This window comes from Rattus norvegicus, chromosome 6, assembly GCF_021556685.1.
Source record: "Rattus norvegicus strain SHRSP/BbbUtx chromosome 6, alternate assembly SHRSP_T2T, whole genome shotgun sequence".
In the NCBI taxonomy this organism is placed as follows: domain Eukaryota; kingdom Metazoa; phylum Chordata; class Mammalia; order Rodentia; family Muridae; genus Rattus; species Rattus norvegicus.
Genome location: NC_141539.1, coordinates 21,802,962 through 21,825,228, shown reverse-complemented (window position 1 = coordinate 21,825,228; position 22,267 = coordinate 21,802,962). Strand labels below are relative to the sequence as shown.

The 22,267-nt window shown below is 42.3% G+C and overlaps 1 protein-coding gene across 5 annotated transcripts in view; it reads right to left on the bottom strand.

Annotated features, from left to right (window-relative positions):
* Positions 1 to 5,212: 5,212 nt before the first annotated feature.
* The window catches only part of LOC148005084 (uncharacterized), a 39,973-nt gene continuing 22,918 nt past the window's right edge, over positions 5,213 to 22,267 (bottom strand). For 3 of the 5 annotated variants that reach the window (XR_015622804.1, XM_087555045.1, XM_087555046.1), the window contains 3 exons: positions 9,295 to 9,406; positions 7,092 to 7,153; positions 5,213 to 5,405 (listed from right to left, as the gene is read on the bottom strand). Coding sequence is in view for 4 of the 5 variants with exons in the window: in XM_087555045.1 (XP_087411171.1) it covers positions 5,298 to 5,405; positions 7,092 to 7,153; positions 9,295 to 9,406 (282 nt within the window). In the remaining variant the exon portion in view is untranslated. Of the gene's footprint in view, positions 5,406 to 7,091; positions 7,154 to 9,294; positions 9,407 to 21,534; positions 21,612 to 22,267 lie in introns of all 5 variants that reach the window. The other 2 variants (XM_087555047.1, XM_087555048.1) reach the window with 2 other exon arrangements.

Sequence of the window (22,267 nt, the reverse complement as noted above, 5' to 3'; positions counted from 1 at the left end):
TTGAAAGCTATTGAATGTGCTGAGGTTTTCTCATGGATAGTTCCATGTATACCTCCCTTTATCTCTTCTGTGACAGGTCTTTATAGACTCAGGGTCTTTGTGGAGACTGCCTTTCTTTCATACCTACATGAGTCATTTCTATTCAAGAAGCATTAGCTGAAAGCTGGTTATGGATTGAAGGGGATCTCTGATGTATCAAGTCCACAACCACTTTGCACACAGCAACCCACTTTCAGGTTTCTAGTTGTTGTGACTCATAACTTCGTTACCATGACCTTGGCTGGTCAAAGAAGGAGGTAAACATCCAACCAAAGGCAAGGATGTTTCGGTTGCCAACATCACAGATTCGTACTAGTGAGACCACTTTGTACTCTAGGAGAAGTCCACTCTGAGTGTTGTACAGAAGACCAGGACTTTTCCTTGGGTCAGCTGGGATGAGAGATTAGAAACAAGAGGTAGTAGCAGGAAAAGAGAACTTGAGTCACTTAGATGGACTCAGATGTCAGATTGAACCATCACTGATTACTAATCCTGCTCCTCAGAGATCAAAACTAACACATTGTTAAAAGGTGTTCCAGTGAGCCAACAAGATGTCTCAGCAGGTAATAAATAGTGCTTGCAGTTAAACCTGAGGACCTGAGTTTGATCCCTGAGACTCACAAAATGGAAAGAACAGACAGCCATGAGTTGTACTCTGACCTCCACATGTGTGAGTACACATAACAACAAAACCAAACAACAAAAAGATGTTCCAGTAGTCATAAGGAATTGCTGGGACAACTTTGCTCATCACTCTTTATCCCATAGAGTACCTGTGATGAACATCTTTTATTAGGGTTCATGGGAATGTGTTGCTATTTAATTGTATCCTAAAAGGATCGAACAGACAGTGCCCAGGTATGCCCAGTGATGGGACACAGAGGCGAGTTTGTGATCTCTACCTGAAGAGATAGATTGTAAGCAGAAATGTCTTTCAGTTAATGCTTGGGGTGGCTATGGCAAGTCATCAATAAAAACAATGACTTAAGCTAATCCAAATCTATTCTTGGAAAGTTCTAGAGATTGGAAATCTCAAATCAGTTTTACCATGCTAATGTCAAGGTGTCACTAGGACTGGCTTTTTTTAGAAGCTTTAGGAGGTGCCATTTTCTTGCTCTTTCTAGACCCATCTTAGTGCATGCCACAAGCCTGTGGGTTATGCATAAGGCAGTAGGGATCTCAACAACTAGACCAGGTTTGAGGACACACACACACACACACACACACACACACACACACACACACACACACAAAGAGTTTTAGCAAAGCCTTTTTAATAAGTGAAAAAGTATCTCTTTTCTATCTCCTATAATTTCTCCATCTTGGGATTCCAGAAGAGGAAAAGTAATGGTTCGGGTAAATGTGTGGTCAGGGTGATGTTGTCCTGTTCTCTGTGTGATACTCGTGAACCTTATCCAGTTTGTACCTTTATCAAACAGGACTGGGAAAACAAACTCTGCAACTCCTCACGCCTAAATGAGAGACTGCAGGAATACATGCATAACTGTATTGTACTCATAAATAGAAGATGGCTTTGCCAGAAATGACAGAGGTTGGGAGGAGCAGAAACACCAAGTGACATTTCTTGGGTAAACGTCCAGACATGGGGATTCCTGACCACAATTGGAGTTGGAAATGGAGTGTGCATCAAAGACAACAAAGAGTGTAGCTCAGAATTAAAGCATGTGCTCTACTGTTTAAAAAAGAAAAGGAGGCTTCATTTAGTTTAAAAAAGTTAATTTAAAAGTATGAGTGTCTATAAATGAGATGCTTAGAGGAAGTGACAATATCCTTGTCATTAAATGCTTTCCTGATATGAAAATACTATCCTTGGCACTTACAAAGGAGGTTGAGTTTCACTATTAAGCATTCACTTATTCATCGAAAAGAATGTTTCCCAGTCACCTTCTTGTTCTTGAGATGAGCAACTTATAAAGACAATTTTATTTAGGCTCGTACATTCAGAATTTTCTATCTGTGGTTGCTAAGGTTACTTTGAGCTTCTGCCTATAAAGCACATCACAGGAAGAGCATGTAGCAGAAGAGAAAGACAGACCTGATCCAAATATCCCGAATGACCTAACTTCCTTCCAGAAAGGTCTTACCACCTCCCAATAGCACTGTACATGCTACTCGAGTACTAAGTCTTTAACCTGTGGAACTCTGGGGCTCATTTAAGATTCAAATCAATAGACAGAAGGAGGAAGATGGGGGAGAAAGGGGATGACTCGACTCAAAAGTTAAGGCATTCAGAGACCAGCATTGTCCCTGGCACTTTTGGAGAAGGTTTAAGTTTCCATTGTTAGGAACTCACTAACCTGAAACAAAATAGGTGTCCATTAGTGAGCTTATGTGTTATGGAGGATTCAAAGTCGAAGGGATTTATGGGTAAAGGGGTAGATGGACGTATAGATAACCATATGGATGATTGCCCTGACTGGAAACTCTAGATCTAAGTCAGACAGAGGACAGTGCAAAGTAGCCAGACTCAGGAAAGCATCATTAACATTCATTTGCATCTTCTTTGGTTTGCTTTTCGGGTTGTGTTCTTGAAACCCATAGGAACTGGGGCGACTTCTGCTCAGGGTATCAAAAGATAACCTCCCTTTCACACGGTAACTATAACAATGCCTCTCTGCTTTCTTCTCTGCCTATCTTTGTCAACTTTAAGTGATTTAATTACTAATCAATGCTCCTTGCACTTCTACACACACACATTTTCCCCCCAGGAATCTATTTTCTCAACTAATTATGATGACTGTAGTAAGAATCAGCAGAGGCTGGTCCATGAATTGCATTTGGCAACCTGTCAGTTCGTTAACAGTTTTACCTTAGAGGCATGTTGTGACTGAATTGGCCTGGAGAAATCTCTCTTGAGCCTTGCTCTGTTTGATTTTATTTAGCTCAGTCTATCCAACCAGGTTTAACCTTGTCTCTCTCCTCCTCCCTCTTTACATGGAAGCCAAATCAAACTTCTCACCACTGCCCTGGGGATTGTTCGTGCCCAGCAGACCATGACTTTGCTATGTGGCTCATTCTGTTCAAGCATCCTTTCTCCTCTACGCTGCCTACTTCCATTCCCATCTCCTGTCAGTCCTTGAAAAACCCAAACTGAAAAACCTTGTACTTGAGGAAACTTCTATTGGCTCTTCCTGTCCCCTCACCTATTACTAAGTATACTCTTTTGTACATAATGCGTTACAGCAACTTTAAACAAATTCAGAGGGGGAAATATGAAATATACTGCAAGCCAAGCAAGAAGAGCAAGTGACCAGCATCTCAAGAAGATTCCTAGTAGAAATGAAAGGCCAGAGGCCCTGCAATCAAAGGACCAAATGGGAATTAAGGGATAATACCACCAAAAGTTGTGAAATAAATAACCAAGATGGGCTTTGTCCAGCTTGCCAGAGATGTTCTTGGTTCCAGCTGAATGTGTAGCCCAGATCACATTTACCTGGGCCTAGAAGATGATCTTCTACATACTGTATTGACCTTGAAGATTCAATCAGAGCTGTGACCACGGAAAGGGCCACTGAAGAGAGGAGTCACGTTTACCCTGGACATCAAGGGGATGGCATCCTTTATGGCCAGTTCAATTTTGTTCCCATCAGGAAGACAATGGCATTATGGTCAATAGAATGACGCCATGCTAACATCGGCTACATCAAGATCACCTAGAATAGGGCTTCTCATCTCCCTATTCCACCCGACAAAACCTAACCAGCACAGAAAATAATAAATACACTGCAAACCAGAAATTGCTGTTTCCTGCCTCATTCCTAGTTTCTCAGTTGAAGGTGGTGTTAATTTTTAGTAAAGGCCATTCATCACAAATCTAGATTTTAACAGTGATGTTCATTTCACAGACGTTTGAGTACTGAAAGTAGGCCATCAGAGAAACTGTCTGCAGGGTGAGACATTCTGACCAACCGAGCAGAGCTGCTGGAATCCATCCCAATTTCCTTACAGACAGAGAGCAAAGGCAGTTTCTCCAGGTTCCTGCACTGAGCTCTTACTCTGGTTGTTGGAGTGGGATCTGTGAGACAAACTCCTCTTGGCTGCTGTAGTACAATCATGCGATCATGCGTAGTTCCTGATCCTCTGGCCCTCTCTGGTTTTTTGTAACCCCTCTGCCATATTTGAATAAACCTCCTTTTCCTCCTTAGACTGATCAGAATGAATCCCCCTTACCAATAAACACCGCATCTTATTAGGAACAGAAAACTCAGGTTTCTGGAACTATAGACCTTGTTACTATAGCAAAAGTAAACACTTGTTTCTCTTTAAAACAAAAAGGTGAATAACTCTTACATGGTATTGGATAGGTCCAGTTTCCTTACAACTCATTTGCTTTTTCTTTGTTTTTTTAATATATTTTTATTGGTTACTTTATTCATTTACATTTCAAATGTTATCCCTTTTCCCAATTTCCCCTCTGCAAACCTCATATCCCATCCCTCCTCTCCTTGCTTCTATGAGGGAGCTCCCCCACCCACCCACCCACTTCTACCTCACTACCCTAACATTCCCCTACATTGGGACATCAAGCCTCCACAGGCCCAAGGGGGGGTCCCTTCCCATTGATGCCAGACAAGGCCATCCTCTGCTACATAGGCAGCTAGAGCTATGAGTCCCTTCATGTGTATCTTTGTTTGGTGGTTTAGTACCAGGGAGCTCTGAGGGGGGTGTCTGTTTGGTTGATAGTGTTTTTAAAGTCACATTTCTTAATGAGATTTTCAAGTTACCCAATAAAGATGTTCAAACGGAGTGCTTTCTTTCTGATGCTGCGTTTGCAGGAGGCACATGAATCCATGCATTAGCTCAGCCTCTCCACACACTTGCTCACTTCATTCTCAGCAGCCTAAATTCTCATAGCCACTGTAAGGATGGGCTAAAAGTGTTGACCACACAGCCATTACCCAGGAAATTAGTCCTTCTTTTCTTCTGAAGAGGAATGGGTAACAGATTAAAGAGAAGAAAAAAATTACAATAACTCTGTAAGACCAGTATCAGCAAGAACTAAGGAAGAGAGAGTTGTTCTTCCCTTGGATCCATGTCCTGTTAGCTATTGCTAAGTCACATGCAGAGTCCTGAGATTTATGCACAGCTTCTCAAAAACTCATTTCGGGTTAGATATAGCATTCTACGTTCACCAGATCTTTTCCCAGCACCATTTGACGTGTTTAGTTAGGTCTTACATAAGAAGAGCCAAGTTTACCGAGATGAGCCACGCTTCAAAACACAAGCCATTGAGGACATTAAGAACGGGTGTTTCTTTTCTGTCGAACTCGTAGCCACCAATGCTCGTTCCAAACTTCAAATCTCTGTAGATCAAAAGTCCTGCCAGTGGAGAAAGCATACCAAAGCTGTGGAGAAACGTTAGTTTTGGCAAGTTGAGCAAAGAGAAGTGGGAAGCAAGGAAGCAAAGAAAACACAGAGAGGAAATTCTACCTTGACTCGCTTCACAGAAATGTCATTTAAAAACAACAAACAAGCAGCCAGCAGTGTCTCTCTATCACTGAGAAAATAATTAAAAAGAGCATTCTCAAATGCATGGCCTCTGCAAGCTGCACTCCTTCCAAAATGCAGAAGTCCAAGGTAGAAAGTTCTGTGAGATTTAGTCTTTGGAAATGAAGAAGGGGGCAGATGCCAGGCTGACTACTCTTGGAGTAGGAATGACTGGATATCTCCTTCTAGGTAAGAAAAAACAGATTCCAGGGATCGTTTTCTGTATTTGTTACAAAAAAATCTTCTTGGGAGGTGTAGAATATTGGAAACCACAAGGATGGGGTTTAGCCTTGTGGCTGATGTGAAGTCGGGGTTCAGCATTGCTCCATGGCCTCTGCTCTCTGCTGTTGATCAGCCTCCTTTTGAGAGCTCAAGAAAGGAAGGATGAAATCTGAATGTTCTTTCTCTTAAAATAAAAGAAACACATCACTTTCTACAAACGTAGAAACTCTATTGGATCACACCCCATCCCTGAAACATAACAGTTTATCACAGAAGGGGCACCACATCCAGTACTAAAACCATTTGAAATCATTCTAGCATTTCCCAAGAGAAACATCAGAGATGCTCTGTGATCGTTAATCTTGCTTGTCAACTTGACACAGCCAAGAAGAGAAGACCTCGGTTGAGGAATTTCATCCAACAAATTGGCCTGTAGGTGTGTCTATAGGTATTTTCTTAATTGCTAATTGATGAAGACAAGCCCAGCCCATGTAGGAAGTACCATCCCTGGGTAAGGGGCCTGGACTGTGTAAGAAAGTAGTTTAACATGAGCCCACCAGCAAGCCAGTAAGCAGAATTCTTGACTTGAGTACCATGTTTTCCCACCAGAAAGAAATGTGACCTGCATGATGAAGTAAATCATTTTCTTCCTCCAGGTTGCTTGTGTGTTTAGTCCAGCAGCAAAAACCTAACTAGAACACACACTGCCTGCCTCTTTCCCCAAGTGGCTAACTTTCATTGACTTACAAAAAAAAGTCTTATTGGTTCATAGGATCATAATTCCATAAGCAGCTTGACTATAGAATAAGAGCATTTTCTCTTCTCCTCGAACATCTGTGCCCAATAGTAAGAAATACAAAGGAGTAGAGTATAGCATTCTGCTCGCTTCAAGTTTGTTGGTCTCGGGACTTGTGTGCTAAGTAGGCTGAGTTCTACTCCAAACTAAGTAGGTACTTACTTCCTTTTGCTAGAACTTATGAGCAAAAAATAATAGAAATTATGTTTCATAGCAAAAAAAATTCCAAAAATATGTCTTGTTTCAGGCAGTTTCAACTCAACCACATTACTTGGCCAGCACCCAAACCAAGAGTCAGGACATGTCGAGTGCTGACTTGGGTGCACCTGGAACATGGCTCATTTTTTTCGCTTGTTCCATGCTTCCTGTGATTGACCTGAATGTGTGTCATTTTCATTGAGAAAAATCCAACTTCGGGTCACAAAAAATAACCAATAAGAGCCCTGTACTCTATTGGCTGCAAAGCTAGAGACCACGGTGAGAAGTGGTCCGTTCGCTACTAAACAGAAATGGAGTATTCACCTACATGTGCTTGCCCACAGACTTGTTTCCACATGAGCTGCCAGATGAAGTTTATTGCAAGCCAACCTGGAAGAGAGCACAGAATGCAATTATCACGGACAATAAAGATGCCCTCCAACTAAAGATAAGGTTAGCGTGAATGGGATCTGAGTTCCTGTCTACGACAGCCACTTTTTATCTTCTGCTGATACCTGAGTGGTTCTCTAAGTCATTCAAACAATGCAGACGTAGCTGCACACGCTCACACACATAGGGAGAGGAAGAAAAGAGCATTCAAAGTATAAAAAATGCAGGAGGCATTGGTATTGTGTGCATGTGCATGGTACAGGGAGTATGGGTGTTTAATATAAATATCTCAGGGCATTAAGCCTACACTTGAGCAGATGTCCTTTCAGAACAAGTACAGAGATGTTCACTTTATACACAGTGTGCTTTTATATCCTCAGGGATGTAGTGATCTCTAGTCACAAGGGCAAAACCAGACCTTGGTCTGGGTATGGTATAAATATTCTTAGGAAGAAAATTTCCAGGCACTCTGACTTTCCCTTCATATCCGTCTCCATAGAGACGGGCAAACAAAGCTTTATCTGCATGCCACTGGAACTGCCTCAGCAAAGATGCTGCTAGTTGCTCCCTTCCTCCAGGAGAGCTCACTGGGGGTTTGCTTCCAGCCTTCTTGCTCTCTCGAAAGTAGCTTTTCGGTTGGAGGCTGGAGAGCATCTCCACTGGGGTGAGATCAAAGATGCTGCTATCTCAGAGACCTCCTTGGCCCCCACATCTGAGCCATATCCAATCTTCCAGCAAACTTGGAAAAGGAGCCAATTAGCACTCATATTTTGTATACAAGAAAACAGAAATTGGGGAGACTTGCCTGAGGCTGTTTGCTGTTGAGGCCTTATTCATGAGCATATAGTTTTCTGCATTTTACATGTGCATATGCATATGCACGTGTGCAAGGTCTGACTATTTACATATCATGAAGTGGGTAACTGACGTATTTAGAAGGGACCAATTCTGCGCTATAAAGACTTTATAAAAGGAATCACATAAATTGCTTAGATCTGGCAAGACCCATCCTTCTTCATGCTATTCCTCACATGGGCACTTCCAACACATGTTCCTGACACATTTTGAATGTGTGCTTCTTTTACTTATACATGTAGCAGAACTCTCTCTCTCCTGCTTGGCTGAACACAGGCTGCCCAAGTGTCATTTACACAGACATTTCCTTCTGACCCTGCTACTTGGTGGTAAAAGGACACGTTCAAGCCTCTTCTGGATGTGAATGAATCCTAGTTCGATCCTAGTTCGATGACTTGTAACCTTGAGTTCAAGGTCTATTAGGACCAGCACTGAGACACAATGTGGGGAAGGTATAGTTCTGTAACTGAAGACAAAAGTGAGTGTTTGAGTGTCAGCATTAATGACTATACAACGCTAATATAGGGCTAGCTCACTCGGAGAGTCTCTGAGTAATAAACTGGAAGCCTCGAATCATGGGTCAGGCTATACAGTAAGTGCAGGTCTCTCTAAACTGAGCACATCAGAGGTACATTACCCCTTGTGAATTTTGTTATAAGTATCTGTCCCACCAGCACCTATAAGAGCTGCCAAAGGAAGGTCTTACTCCATCTTGTTCTGGGATAGTGATCATAAAGCAGAGCTTGCTGCCTGTAGTTTATCTTCTTCCCTGGGCATTCTCTCCATTGTTCTTTCCTGTGTGGAACCCAACTCTCCCACCCCGACCTCCCCAGGGTAGCCTGATACCTCTGGGGAAGATCAGAAAAAGCTTTAACGAGAAGTGTCCTGGTCAGGGCATTACTTCCACCAAACGCCACACTGGAAAGAAGTCAAATGAGTTTTGTTTTTGTTTTTTGAGGCAGGGTTTCTTTGTGTAGCCCTGGGTATCCTGGAAATCACTCTGTAAGCCAAGCAGGACTAGAACTCATAGAGATCCACCTGTCTCTGCCTCCTGAGTGTTTGGATTGCAGACATGCACTACCACCCTTACCTGGAGCTAATTGAGTTCTGAAACATCAATTTACCAAGGCAAGATGGTGCCCTGATATCTAAGCTTGCTGGGAAACTGCCTCGCCTCGAAACTTGGGCTCTGCCTGTGGTAGATACTGTTCAACCAGCCCAAGGAACCATTCAGGTACAATTGTTCTGAGAGGATTGGGCTGTGTACACACAAGAAAATGTCATACTTGACTTCTGGTCATTTCCAGGCAGCAGATTTTCTGGGTCATATTCTATGGCGGTTGTTCTCAACTTGTGAGTGGTGACGCCTTTGTTGATTGATAGATTCACAGAGGTTCCCTAAGATCATTGGAAAACACAAATATTAACATGATCATAACAGTAGCAAAATTATGATTATGAAGTAACAACAAAAATAATGTTATGGTTGGGGGTCAGTGCAACATGAAGAACTGTATTAAAGGGTCACAGCATTAGGAAGGTCTATGAGAACCACCAGTCTATGGGCTAAAGGAGACAACTTGTTATAAAAACTCCCTTACTTGGGAAAGAAGAAAACAGCTCTAGCAGAGGACCCACTTTCAATTCCCAGCACCCATAACGTGTGACCTACAACCTCCTGTAAGTCTAGTTCTAAGGGATCTAGCTCCCTCTTCTGGCCTCCTTCAGCACCTTCATGTATGTGATACACAGAACACTCATGCAGTCAGGCATATATACATAAATAAATTTTAAAATCTTTTAAAAAGATGCAACCCATTTAGAAAATACGAAGTATAGTAAAATGGAAAGCCAATCAAATGATTATGAACAAGTGAATGGCAAGACAAACTGTGGTAAATCCATACACATTATGTAGTTAGCAAAAATAAAATAAGTGCAATGTATTATTATGTAGAGAAGCATGGATTAGTCTTAAAACAATCATGGCGGAGTGGAGAAGCCAGATGAAAGAGAAACCATACCAATAAATCTATAGTGGCAGGAAGTCCAGGAGTGGCTGGATGGTAAGGGTGTGATCAGGACCAGGTGGGGAGAAGGATCACAAAGGGGCTTCAAGAATCTTCACCCACCCCATTCTTTTAATTAATTCCCATGTGCTGTGGAGCCATAATGACTTAGTATTCACATATTCTACCTTAAGTTTTTTCAAAGATGCATACTCTTAAAAATAAAGGGCTTTGGTAGAAAGAACTATACCTCACAGAGTTATTCTCCCAATATCAAACTTTCAATCACAAGGACAGGATGGTTTAAATGACACTTTTTAATGACTTTTAAATATACAAGTCTCTGGGTATAACCTCAATATTTCTCAGCTATCTTCCAGAGGGAGGACCAAAACTCAGACGGTTCTAACATTTGACATAAAATTACATAGGCAAAGCCAACACAGGATATTAGCCAGGCACTCTGACTCCAAAGCACAAATCTTTCTACTATCCTACAAGCCTTTCTCTTAACTGCCCCTTTGTGCAAGTCTGCAGGCCATTAGCTGGTTTGAATTAAGGCAGACATGAACTTCAATGGGATAGCCACTTTTATGGGACCTTCTGTAACTCAAATAGGTACCTTGAGGATTACTTTTAATTGGCCTAGTTGGTCTGTCAAATGGATCTCACCTTCTCCTTTCCTCTGTATATAGCCAAATGTTAACATGGTGTAGACAGAGAGGATAGTAGCTTATGGAAACAAGCCAATGTCCCCAGAGTCCTTGGACACTGCCCTGGATTAGCCTGCCCTCTCACCTTCCATGAACAGCTTAGCCTTGGTTGCTGTGATGTCTTCTAATGGTCCCACAGGGAAAAAGCACTGCCCCTCTGGTGGCCTTGGCCCAGCCCTGGCCATAAAAAGGGATTTCATATCATTAGTGACTTCCCTTTCACAGTTCGTTAGCATGAAATGTCCTGGCAGCTGAAATGACAAAGGAGACCCTCTTCTCACCAGTGAGTTCATGGAGAGAGACAGAAAATACTCTGTGCTAAAAGCTGCCATGGGGCAGCTGTTATTTTCTGCTTTAATTTGTGGCTCTGTCTCAATAGCAAACTGAGATGCTGGAAAATGATTGTAGCCCTGGTCATCTGGCTACCAGATGGCAAATGGATTAAACTTTGCACGGTAGGTCTAGTGACAAACTAGAAGGGTCTGGATACCTAGCTTCATTCACATCACTAGAAGTCTATGCTACCAAGCAGCGCTACACAGTGAGGCAAACTGAGACATCCTGGATGGTCCCATAATGTGTGTGCTTGTATGGGTAGACATATTTTATGTAGATAAGATGTAAATAAATGTTTTACTCAATATTTTGGACTATCATCCAAAGAGAGGTAGGAGATTTATTTGTGTTACCCCCTGAACAAGTTACTTTGAGGTCAGGACTTGAAGTTCAACTGTCTTCTTTTCAAAGAATCGGTCCACCTATTAGGTCCTAACAGATAGGAGTTGAAATCAATAGATTCCTGAGCCCTTTGATAGGAACACTTCTTTAAAAGACAGCATGAGAGCTGTTGATGGAGTCTCTCCAGTCCTGAGGAGACATCTATATTTCTTTCTATATTGAGAAACACTCATGCTTTGACTGCTTTCTTCTTTGGGCCTGCTGATTTAACTGCCACCAATAGTCAGAGATCATTAAAAGTATCAATGGAAATATGGGCATCAGATGTCCTGTGTAGGCTGCTATCTCTGCTATTTTCTAACAGTAGTGTAACAGGTTCCTTCTAAGACATCCCGTCGTGACCTCTGGTCCTAGTAATTGCACTTGTGTCATTCTCTTCTTGAATGTGTGCTAAAGTTGACTTGCTTCTAACAGACACGAGAAAAGATGATGGCATCATGTTTGAAATTAGGTTATTTTCAGGGTCTTTCATATTCATGTACATTTCTCTCATTTAGCTTCTCTCTCTGTCTCCTTTGTCATCTTGCTTTTACTCTTTCTTTCTTTTTCTCTCTGATGACAGGGAAGTCAGATGCCCTGCTGAATAAACTAGACCAGTGGAGAAAGATATAGCTCTGCCAATAAATATACAACTAATCCTGAAGATAGTGTTCTTCTTCCTCCACTGTCTAGACTTTCAGTCACTCAGTTTTTGACCCATGGAAATTAGGAGACAGTGAGCATTTGTTATTTAAAGCCACTGAGATCCGGGGTCATTTGTTTGTCAAGCAGCAACAAACAACCAACTCAGGGGCAATGGAAGACTAACCAGTGTAAGGATGAGCCAAGTGGTTACAAGGCCCAGCAGCCAGAAGACTTGAGTTATAAATAAACCCTGGGTTAGAGGAGGAGTTTTTCTAAGTTTAAACAGTAGAGTGACCATGTGTAACTCATTGTGCATGCAGGGACTCCTCACACACACTTCTACCATTCCTTGGGATGGTTTGAAGATGGTCTTGTCAGATTACTATTAAAAATGCTGAGGTCAGAACTCCACCCCAGACATACTAGAATAGTACCTCTTGTGGTGGGAACTGGATCTGAATTTTTAGAAAATCAGCCTGGTAATTTTGTCATTTAGTTCAATTTAGAAACTTCTGGAAAAACAAATTACCTTTCCAGGTTATGTTCTTTTTCTCTTTATGGATCCTTTAGGGGTTCCATGTGTAGTGCAAGCTGCTCGATCTGAAAACTGAGCCCCAGAGTGAGTTTATCGTATTTGTGTACACTAAACATTGAGAGGACATCAGCATCTCACAGGACAAGAGAGGTTAAGCAATATCAAAGGGCTTACTTGTACTCTCAAACTTATCAGCATAGTGAGGGGCTCTAGAATAATTGCACGAATGCTATTTCCTAAGTATTTAAACATGCAATGATATGTTCCTCAAACCAAACGTGGTCACACACTGTGGTACGAGGAAGAAAACTTGAGGATCAGTGTCAGAAGCACAGGGCTTGGGTGCTAATTTTTCTCCTGTGCTTGGTAGCTTCACTAGCTTGAGGTTTTTGACTATATTCTATGTCCATCCAGTCTAGTTTGACAGGATTTATGTGTGTTTTTAATGTCCCTGGACCATGTTCTTACACAGGATAATATTTTTTTTGATTTTTCACTTTATGAAACAAAGAACACTTTTTTGCATCATTAAAGGCTCTCTGAAATGTTTTCAAGGACTCCACAATACTAGAGTCTGGAGGCTATCATGACTGTATTCTTGGGGTTAAACACTTAGGTCATTCGTTGCCAAGTATTCACCATCATAAAGAACATTATAAGAATTATAACTGTATACAATTTTTTCTTCACGTCATATCAATTCTTTAGAAGGATATCTAAGAAATAAAATGACTATACCCAGGGATATGAACTTCCAGGGGCCTAATGTACATTGCAAATTGCTCTCCACAAAGACTCGATGTATATTCCCATAGCAGAAAGAATGTTCCTATCACAAGGGAACCTTGTCAATTTTACCAACATAAGACAATTTCTGAGGTCTTGCTTATTTGATGGTCTCCACATATTTTCTAATTTAAAGCTCAAAACATACTTTTCTTGGCTTGATTTTAGTCATTCTAGTGAGATTAAATGCTCATAATAAAACTAGTACTGAGACTCACTGGAAAAGGAGAGTTAAAACTTTCCTACATTGTGGAGATATTGGGAATCCTACTGAAGCAACTATGGTCTTTATGAATTCAGTCACATTATATATTTAGAGACATGGCTCTTATGATCTCAGTGTGGCTTGCAGATATTTTATAAATGCAACCTCCTGTGGGGCTGTGGCAGCAAGTCTTCCTTCGTCCCACACATGCTGTACAACCAGCATTGAGTAGCATTGTGAGCTATAATGAAGGAATGCTCAAATGAGAGCTGCACCCCACCACCTGTATGGATATCTCTGTATTGTCGTCCTCAGGAATGTTGGATGTCGACGGTGAGGTGATATGGTCAATCATATTTTAGTTTGGGACTTCAGTTATTCAATAGTCGTTTCCTTCATCATTATCAGCCATACTCCTGGGTTATTGCTCAACTATGAGGGGCAGCAGCAGCCATTATCTTTCTTACAACAAAGGGTAAGACTCACTCCTTTCCCCTAGTAATGGGTCTTTCTATGTAGAAACTGCCTGGTTTCAATACATGGAAAGAGGGCAAGCACCACAGGAGAGCCACAATCACCAGCATTTCTGCATTAAGTGGATGACTTGCGTATATCGTTCGCTCAACTTGATCCTCTCCCTTATTTGAACAAGAAGAGAAATAAAAGCAAAAATTATGATCCAGGTTCAAATATATGCAAAAATTTTTCAGCAAATTCAATGTGAAACATTCAAGATGTTAAATGATGTGTGGTTTTCACAATTGAAAAATATGGTGCAATTAAATGTAATCCATGTTCTGTCAAACTAAACTTCACTATCAGAGGCCTGGAATGGATGAAGCTTTTCCTGTTTTCATTGAATTCTCTCTCTCTCTCTCTCTCTCTCTCTCTCTCTCTCTCTCTCTCTCTCTCTCCCTCTCCCTCTCCCCCTTTCTCTCCCTCCTCTCTCTCTCCCTCCCTCTCTCTCTCCCTCCCTCTCTCTCTCCCCCTCTCTCCTTTTCTCTCCCTCTCCCCCTCTCCCTTTTCCTCCCCTTCCCCACTCTGTGTGTGTGTGTGTGTGTGTGTGTGTGTGTGTGTGTGTGTGTGTGTGCCTGGCAGCTACAATGAAATAAAAATTGTAAAAGTAGAATCTGTCCTTTCTTATTTATAATTAAAAATATTTTAAAAGTATCTGGGGACCCCTTGTGCTGGTGTCTATAAACCCACAGCAAGGAATGTTGCTTGAGTAGTTCTAAACAGAGCATTCTTTTTTCTTCTAAATTTATGGAAGAACTTTGAAGGCATTTTGTGTACAAGCTGTAATTATGTAGTCTGGGCTTTAACTCAGGGAATTTGGGCTGAGTACAAACTGCATAGTTATACATTCGGGGTTCAATTTGCTTTAGTATATTTTTTCCCAGAGATTACTTCATTTTTATATGGTATCATAGTGTCTCTATAAACTTGCCTGTTTATCACCAACATCTGAAATTTCATGCCATGAGTAGTGGCAGCATGCTGGGGGGGGGGGGGGTTGGGTGGAAGTGTCAGCTCCTGCGTCTATTTCATTGACTGATCTTTTTGTCAGGAGAGTTCAGGTTTTTACAGCCTGCTCTTTATCAGAATCATGAAACAAGGCTCACAAAGTCTCTGGACGTGAAGGTCCCTATCATACTCACCAGAGAACCTTGAAGAGACTATCCCCTGGATCACCATGGTTTCTGTGCCTTCTGCTAGGATAAGACTGACTTCCCACTTTACATTGTCCCCTAGCTCATGGATGCTTTGAAATGTCTGTGACTACTTAAAATGTGCTGGGTCAGGGAGTAAGAAAAAACTACTGTGGATAAGAGATACTTGGCCTGTCTGTAGGAAGAAAAGGACTTGCAAGAACTTGCTACTGCTCTCAAGTAACAAATGAAAAAGGACTGAAAATCAGAGGGAATTAGTGGGGAAGTAAAACAAGTTAGCAGGAGTAAGAGGGAGATAAGAGAAGGCGTTTGGGGCAAAAGTATAATGAATGACAATAAACAAAACAATAGACAATAAAATAAAACAAAAAGTTAAAAAAAAGTATAATGAAAAGCAATGAACCAAAGAAAAGGAAAAAATTACTAAAGACTGTACCAATCTGGAATTGGCCATTTTGGAACTTTGTATCTCTCTATAGTAAGACAAAATTCTGAGGTGGAACCTAAGTAAAGGCCTGTATGCTTCACCAACATTTTATCTTCTTTAAGTACCCAGTGCAGAACACAAAGCATTGTTTATTTTTACCACATTATCGCCAGACATATTAATAATATTCAATTATAGCCATTTTGTGTTTGAGCTTAGCAGATGAAAAATAACAGAGCAGTGATTGAAGTGACACTCTGAAATGCTGTTGTGAGTGAGGCTGCTGTCTCTGTGGCACATCATAGGCTAAGACTGGGTCTGTCAGGTCAGCTGACTTGCCCTAGCACTTAGCAAGGAATGGCTTGTTGCAGATCCCAGAGTCCCTGTGCCTTACCACCATGACGGCTATAAATGGCCTAGAGGTTAAGTGGTTGTAAGACTGTGTTCAGTTTTCCTTCTTCCTGTCAGAGAGTGAGTGAAAGATGTGACCAGCCTGTCAGGAGATATGCTGCCCATGAGGTTGGCATTACTGTGTCTAATCTTCCATTTCCCTTTCCTACAGCTAACTCCAAAGACAGGAGTCAAAATACTTCTCCCAATATGTCCCAAAGGAAGGTTCTACAGAACCTTGTGAAACAAGATGGTCCAAAGTAAACATCAAGAAATTTGATTTTCATGATTAAAGAGCAGATGCAACTAAACAACACCAAGAAGCTAGGTAGGGTAGGAGCTTCGATGAAGTCATAGATTTGCTCATCCACAAAACCTCAGCCAGGTTTTCTCCAAGCTAGTCTGTTCCACGAGGAAGTGAATACTTGGGAAAACAGGAAGATAGGCAGGAATGGAGAGTTCTAATCCCCCCATGATTGAAGTAAATTTACTTAGCTTGTTTGACTGGTCAGCTGGTCAACCTGCAGGAGCCAGCCCATCTCCCTTTGAGTTGCAAGGCTTCCGATTCAGTTCACTTCTGGGACAGTTCTCTCACATACATAAGCATCCCCTTCAATCTTCTTAAAAATGTTCTCTTGCAAATCTACCTCCCTCCTTCATCTTTCCCTACTTCATTGGTCAATCTAAGAGTGGCTCTAGGAAGCAACGCTCCAAGCCACACAAGTGATGCTAGACTTACCTTGTCAAGGAAGCAGCAAGACATACACAGAAATTTCAACGTGGAAGCTATGAAGTTGAGAGCAACCATTAATATATGAAGTTCTAGAAGCATCCATTGCGTCTGTTTAGCATTTCCTTCTACAAATAACCCAGATTTGTGGGTGAGATTCTCCACTTTGGAGATCTCAGGAGCTATGTGGACTGTTTGCCTGCCTTGTATCCATGCCAGTTTTACAAACCTCAGCTCCAGATCAAGTGATGGACACCTGGGACAGCTAAGTCCTGGTCTCTCCCCATAAGAACCTGACACTGATAAGCAGAAAAGGGCTGTTTGAGAAAGGTGGGTGCACAGGGCCAAGGTCTTAGACTATGCTGGGTCAGGAAGAGGGTAAGAAAAAACTGTTGTGGATAAGAGATGCTTGGCCTGCCTGTAGAAAGAAAAGCTCTTGCAAGAACTTGCTGCTGCCTTCAAGCAAGTTGGGCAAATGAAAAAGGACTGAAAGTCAGAGGGAATTAGTGGGGAAGTAAAACAAGTTAGCAGGAGTAAGAGGGAGATAAGAGAAGGCATTTGGGGCAAAAGTATAATCAAAATGCATTGTTTACTAGGAAGAAACTGTCTAAATGGAACTAGTTTTGAAAAGTCTGGCTTCTGGCTTAATGTTGGTTCAAGTACACATGATAAGCATGTGCCTCCCAAATCCACCTGCTCCATTACCACCAGCTGCTAAGTAAATGAGTTGTGATTAAGTTGTTTGACGATGATGGTGATAACCCTCCCATATGCTGCCTTCTTCTGCATACATTAACAGTTCGATCACTCTGTAACAGAATCAAATTTGGCCTTAAAGGATGCTCAAGCTAAACCAGAGGGCTGTCAGCAATACATGAGATGTAATTTTTTTCCTGGTTCCTGATGTCTGTCTTGAGTTGCTTACTGTGCCTCATTGAACATCCGTTTTCAGAGTCCTGATAAAGATATGGGGTATTTACATCTACAATTCATTCTCAGAATGGTGTCTATGCAATTCATGGCAAAGACATGAAACCTGAAAGTAGTGGGGTTATTTTTGTCCAGCCCCTTAGGTACCACTCACTTCCACAGTTCCTAACAGGCTCTTTACCAACCTACCAGTTAGCATTGCCCAGCAAACAAGCAGGAATCCTACGGGAAGGCAGGCAGACCAAGGATCAAAGATTAAGAAGACACGCAATCCCCTTTTTAGCAGATATACTGTTAAAAGTCCCAGCACACAAGTCTCACACTTCTCCAACAGCAGTCCCTGTGAGAGGCATTGAAATAGTGGCTCATACGGAGATCCCTATTTCTGCTTCATGTCCTCCAGCTGTTTGAGACCTGCTGCTGAATTGCTCAGATCAGTGGAAATAGTCTTTAAAAGCCTATGAAATCTAAGCCCTGTCTATGTTGTGGAGAAACCCTTGCATGGCTCACAGTAGGTCTTAGGTCCTGTTCTGAGACAGTCCTGAAGTAAAGCCATTTCATCTTTACAATCCTGGGAGGAAATTTCTCCTGAGAGTTTTGGTTCATGGAACTTAAGTAAAGGCCTAGGTCTCCCAGGTAATAAATAGCCTCCTGTCTTTAGCTCAACGAATTATGGCTTCAAACAAGAGCTTCATCTCTCACAATTCTATTGTTCAGAAGTTCAAGGTCAAGGTATCCGTACCATCATTTTTCCTTTCTAAGGCCCTGAGAGAAAATCCTTCCTTGCCCATCCTAGCACCTGGTGATGCTAGACATTCCTCATCTATCCTAGTCCCTGGTGGCCCTAGACACCCCTTGCCCATCCTAGCATCTGGTGGCCCTGGCCATTTCTTGCCCATCCTATTGTCTGGTGGCCCTGGCCATTCCTTGCCCATCCTAGCATCTGGTGGCCCTGGCCATTCCTTGCTCATCCTATTGCCTGGTTGCCCTGGACATTCCTTAAGCTGTAGTAGCATCACTCTGATGTCTGCCTCCTCCTACACACACTTTTTACTCCCATGTCTACACCTCCTCTTCTGTCTCTCACAAGAGCAGGAGTCCCAAGCTCCAGGACCTGCTTTAGTAATCCCAGATGATATCATCTCAGATCTCAACCATACATAATTACACCTGTAGACTCACCCTGGAGTCACAGGGATTAGGAGGCACAGATAACTTTGGGTACCACAGTGCCACCGTCCCTTGCAGCTTTGCAGATGGGATCCAACTCATGTAGCCCAACTCCAGGGCATTAAGTCATTTACATGGGCATTGTGTTGCCCTGAATCCTCCACTGAGCTCTCCCTTACATCCTTGTTTCTCAAAAGTGTTAGCACAGGGCCGCTACATTATGTGAGTGTTTCACAAGTCAGCACAGAGATGGAGAGCTCCTTTTTGTTCTGTGCTGACATTCTATTCATGTTCTAGAAAGGCTGCACATGCAGCCTACACTGCCCCAACGTTCCCCATCAGAGGAGAATAACAACAGCCAATCAGCTTTCAAACCTTGAGGGCTTGAGTATTTTCAAAATTCCATGAACAAATACAAAACCTCATTGTCTCAAAACCACCGTTGACAAACGCCAGCACCGAGGAAGAATTACGACCCGTGCTGTGAAATCCCAACAGAAAGTAAGCAATAGCCCAAAGTACAGTCATTACTCGGGAGCCAGCAGTCTTGGGTTTCCTCCCGTCATTCTTTGGTGGGAAAGGAAAGAAGGTTCTTTAGTGACGCCTGCTACTTAAGTGTAGAAATTGTAAAGCTGTGGACAATCAACACTGTCACCAAAGCAGGGAACTCCATTTCCCCTGAAGTAGTGATGAGCTCCGGTGAAGCACTCCCTCTATCAGACATGATGTGGAAAAGCTGAAACATAAACACCAGACAGGGAGAGTCGAGGACAGGAGGCTGTCAGAGCTCCAAGTGCAGTTTGGAGGAACAGAAAAGACAGTAAACAATGCCAGAGGCCAGAGGAACAAAGGGGAAATCCTTACTTGGTTTGTTCTCATCAAATACCGTAGACAAATAATCTGTGCTTAGGCAGCTATTCTGCAGGCCAACTTCTGCACCACACTCATTTCTTCTCACTGTTTGAGCTCAGCAGTGGCAAGCCATCACTAAATGGCTTTAAATGGTGATGGAGTCAAGCCCATTAGGACTAAAGCCAGCCAGAGCCCCAAGCTGATGCTGGAGACCTTACTACCTGAGTCTGGTCAGGTGGACTTTTCCTTTTGCTATTGCTACATTGTCTTGGTGTTAGACCCCTGTGGGAAGCAGAGTCCATTAACAGAACCCTATGTCTTTAGCAGCCACAATTAGTCAAGAACATAATGTGGAGCAGAGGCAGTGCTAACAGAAAACAACAGATTGTTAGAAAATTGTGCAGTCATACCACTCAACATTCCGAGTTGTCCAGAGAACAGCTAGGTGCTCAACTAATCAATGAAGAAACAAGAGATAGACAAGCAGTAGGGAAGATTGTAAATGCCTATGTAACCAAGGCTCGACTATGTGGGCAAGCACATATGACAAACACCAGTGTCCCACCGGCTACCCTGAAGCTTGCCAACATCACCATCCCTGGAGCCTGCATTATAATGAGGTCCCTCTGATAACTCCTTCTTTTGGATGGCATCCAAGAGGGGCACGAGCCTTATGGAATTCTATACTGCAACCAGTCATGCTATAGAGAAATTCCAGAATCATGATGATATTGGGTATGTAGGCTAAAAGTTATCTGCTTCTCCTCCTGCAGAGCCTTGTACACCAAGAGAAGGGCACCTCATTAGTATCAAACGACACGGGTCTGGTTCCCTTTATTGAATGAGAATTGCGTGTCTCCCAGACTCTGGAAGACCTGAAAAGGCACTTCTTTTGGCTTCTGCTTAGGAAAGAAAGTATCAGAATCTGACGTGGCAGCAGGGACAGCTGAAGCCTGGAGCCAGGGCTCATCCTTTTACTATTTATGGATGCTCTAGGGGAAATGTCCAAAGAGCTCTTTATAAATCTCATAATTAATCCTGAAACTCTGCTTGCCACTCTCGGGTAGGAACATATGGATTGCAAATGGTTTAACTGTTGTTATTTTAAGAAAAAACTAATATGAGGGAATTTAACAAGGAAAAGCTAATACATTTTGATAGAAAGTTGTAGTGTGACAGTAGAATGGTGTGAGTAGGGAGAAAGTATGGAATATTTTCTTTTCCTTTCTCCCATTATGTGAAGAACTGACTAAGGAGATGGCATTTAAAGTAGAGAGATGAGATCAATATATATCTCTATATATGCATATACCTCAAATATACACATCTACGTTAACAACTCAGTCAAAGATAGACAAGAAATTAAAGGAACCCAAAAGTCAACCTTGGGTCCAGAGAAGAGCTGAGGGATGGCAGGGATAGCTCTGTGCTCTGGGGTAGGGATGGATCACCACTCTTAGAAGCAGACTTAGAAAAACTAAAAATTATCAACAGGGCTTGGAGAAAATGAGAGAGCAGAGCAGAAGGCTTTGTCTTCTACAGATAGAATAGAGGAAGGGTCTTCATTACGCTTGTAGAGTCATGCCCTTTCCTTGCCGTTAAGTGACTGACTGTATTTCATGTGGCTTTACCAGTTAAGGCAAGAAAGAAGTGAGAGAGGCTGGGGGAAATTTTCTGCTTCTGGCAACAGAGAGAAAGGAGCAAGTGTTCATTTACTAACAGGGATTTAAATAGTAAATCAACTTACAACAAATGTCTGGGTAATTACTTGGTGCCAGGCTGAATTCCAAGTGATGCTCCTTTGGATGGCTCTCCCGGGGAAGCCTATGTCACAGAATGTTTTCATCAGAGCCAGAGCCCCTCTGGCTCCAAAGCTTCACCAATACTTTTGTCTATTTTCACAAGCTACCAAGCAATCACTCAAATGTGCCATGTGCCCTCATCCCGAGGCTGCCCCGAACTTAGCTTCATTGTCTTGGCGTCTAACATTTTTCCATTATGAACCTTCTCTAACTGCTTTTAAATCACCGGAGAAAGGTTTTAATTAAAGTCTACTGAGGCTCAGTCCCCTAGCAAACAATCACAGAACAGGACAGGACTCTGAGCAAGCCAGGGTATACACAATTTCTATACATTTCTTCAAGAGAGTCCAGCATGCAGTGTGGCTGAGAGCCGTCAATGATGATCTCCTTCTATTGGCAGTGACAGTCTTGGGCCAGAAGCATTACAAACCTGGCAATGCAGAAAGGCAACCGGTTAGGGCTGCACGAGCAGGTCAGGTAGCCTGGACCTGAATCCTGATTCTTCTCCTTCCTGAATATCGGCTAAATTACTTAAACAGCCTTAGTTTTAGCCATCCATAAAGAAAAAATCCAAGAAGCTACCCATGTTCCAGTAGACAGTCCTCTATCCATGCACACACAGGAAGCACTAAGTAGATGAAGTGAGTTTAAAAGAAAAAAAAAGTACATGAATTTGAG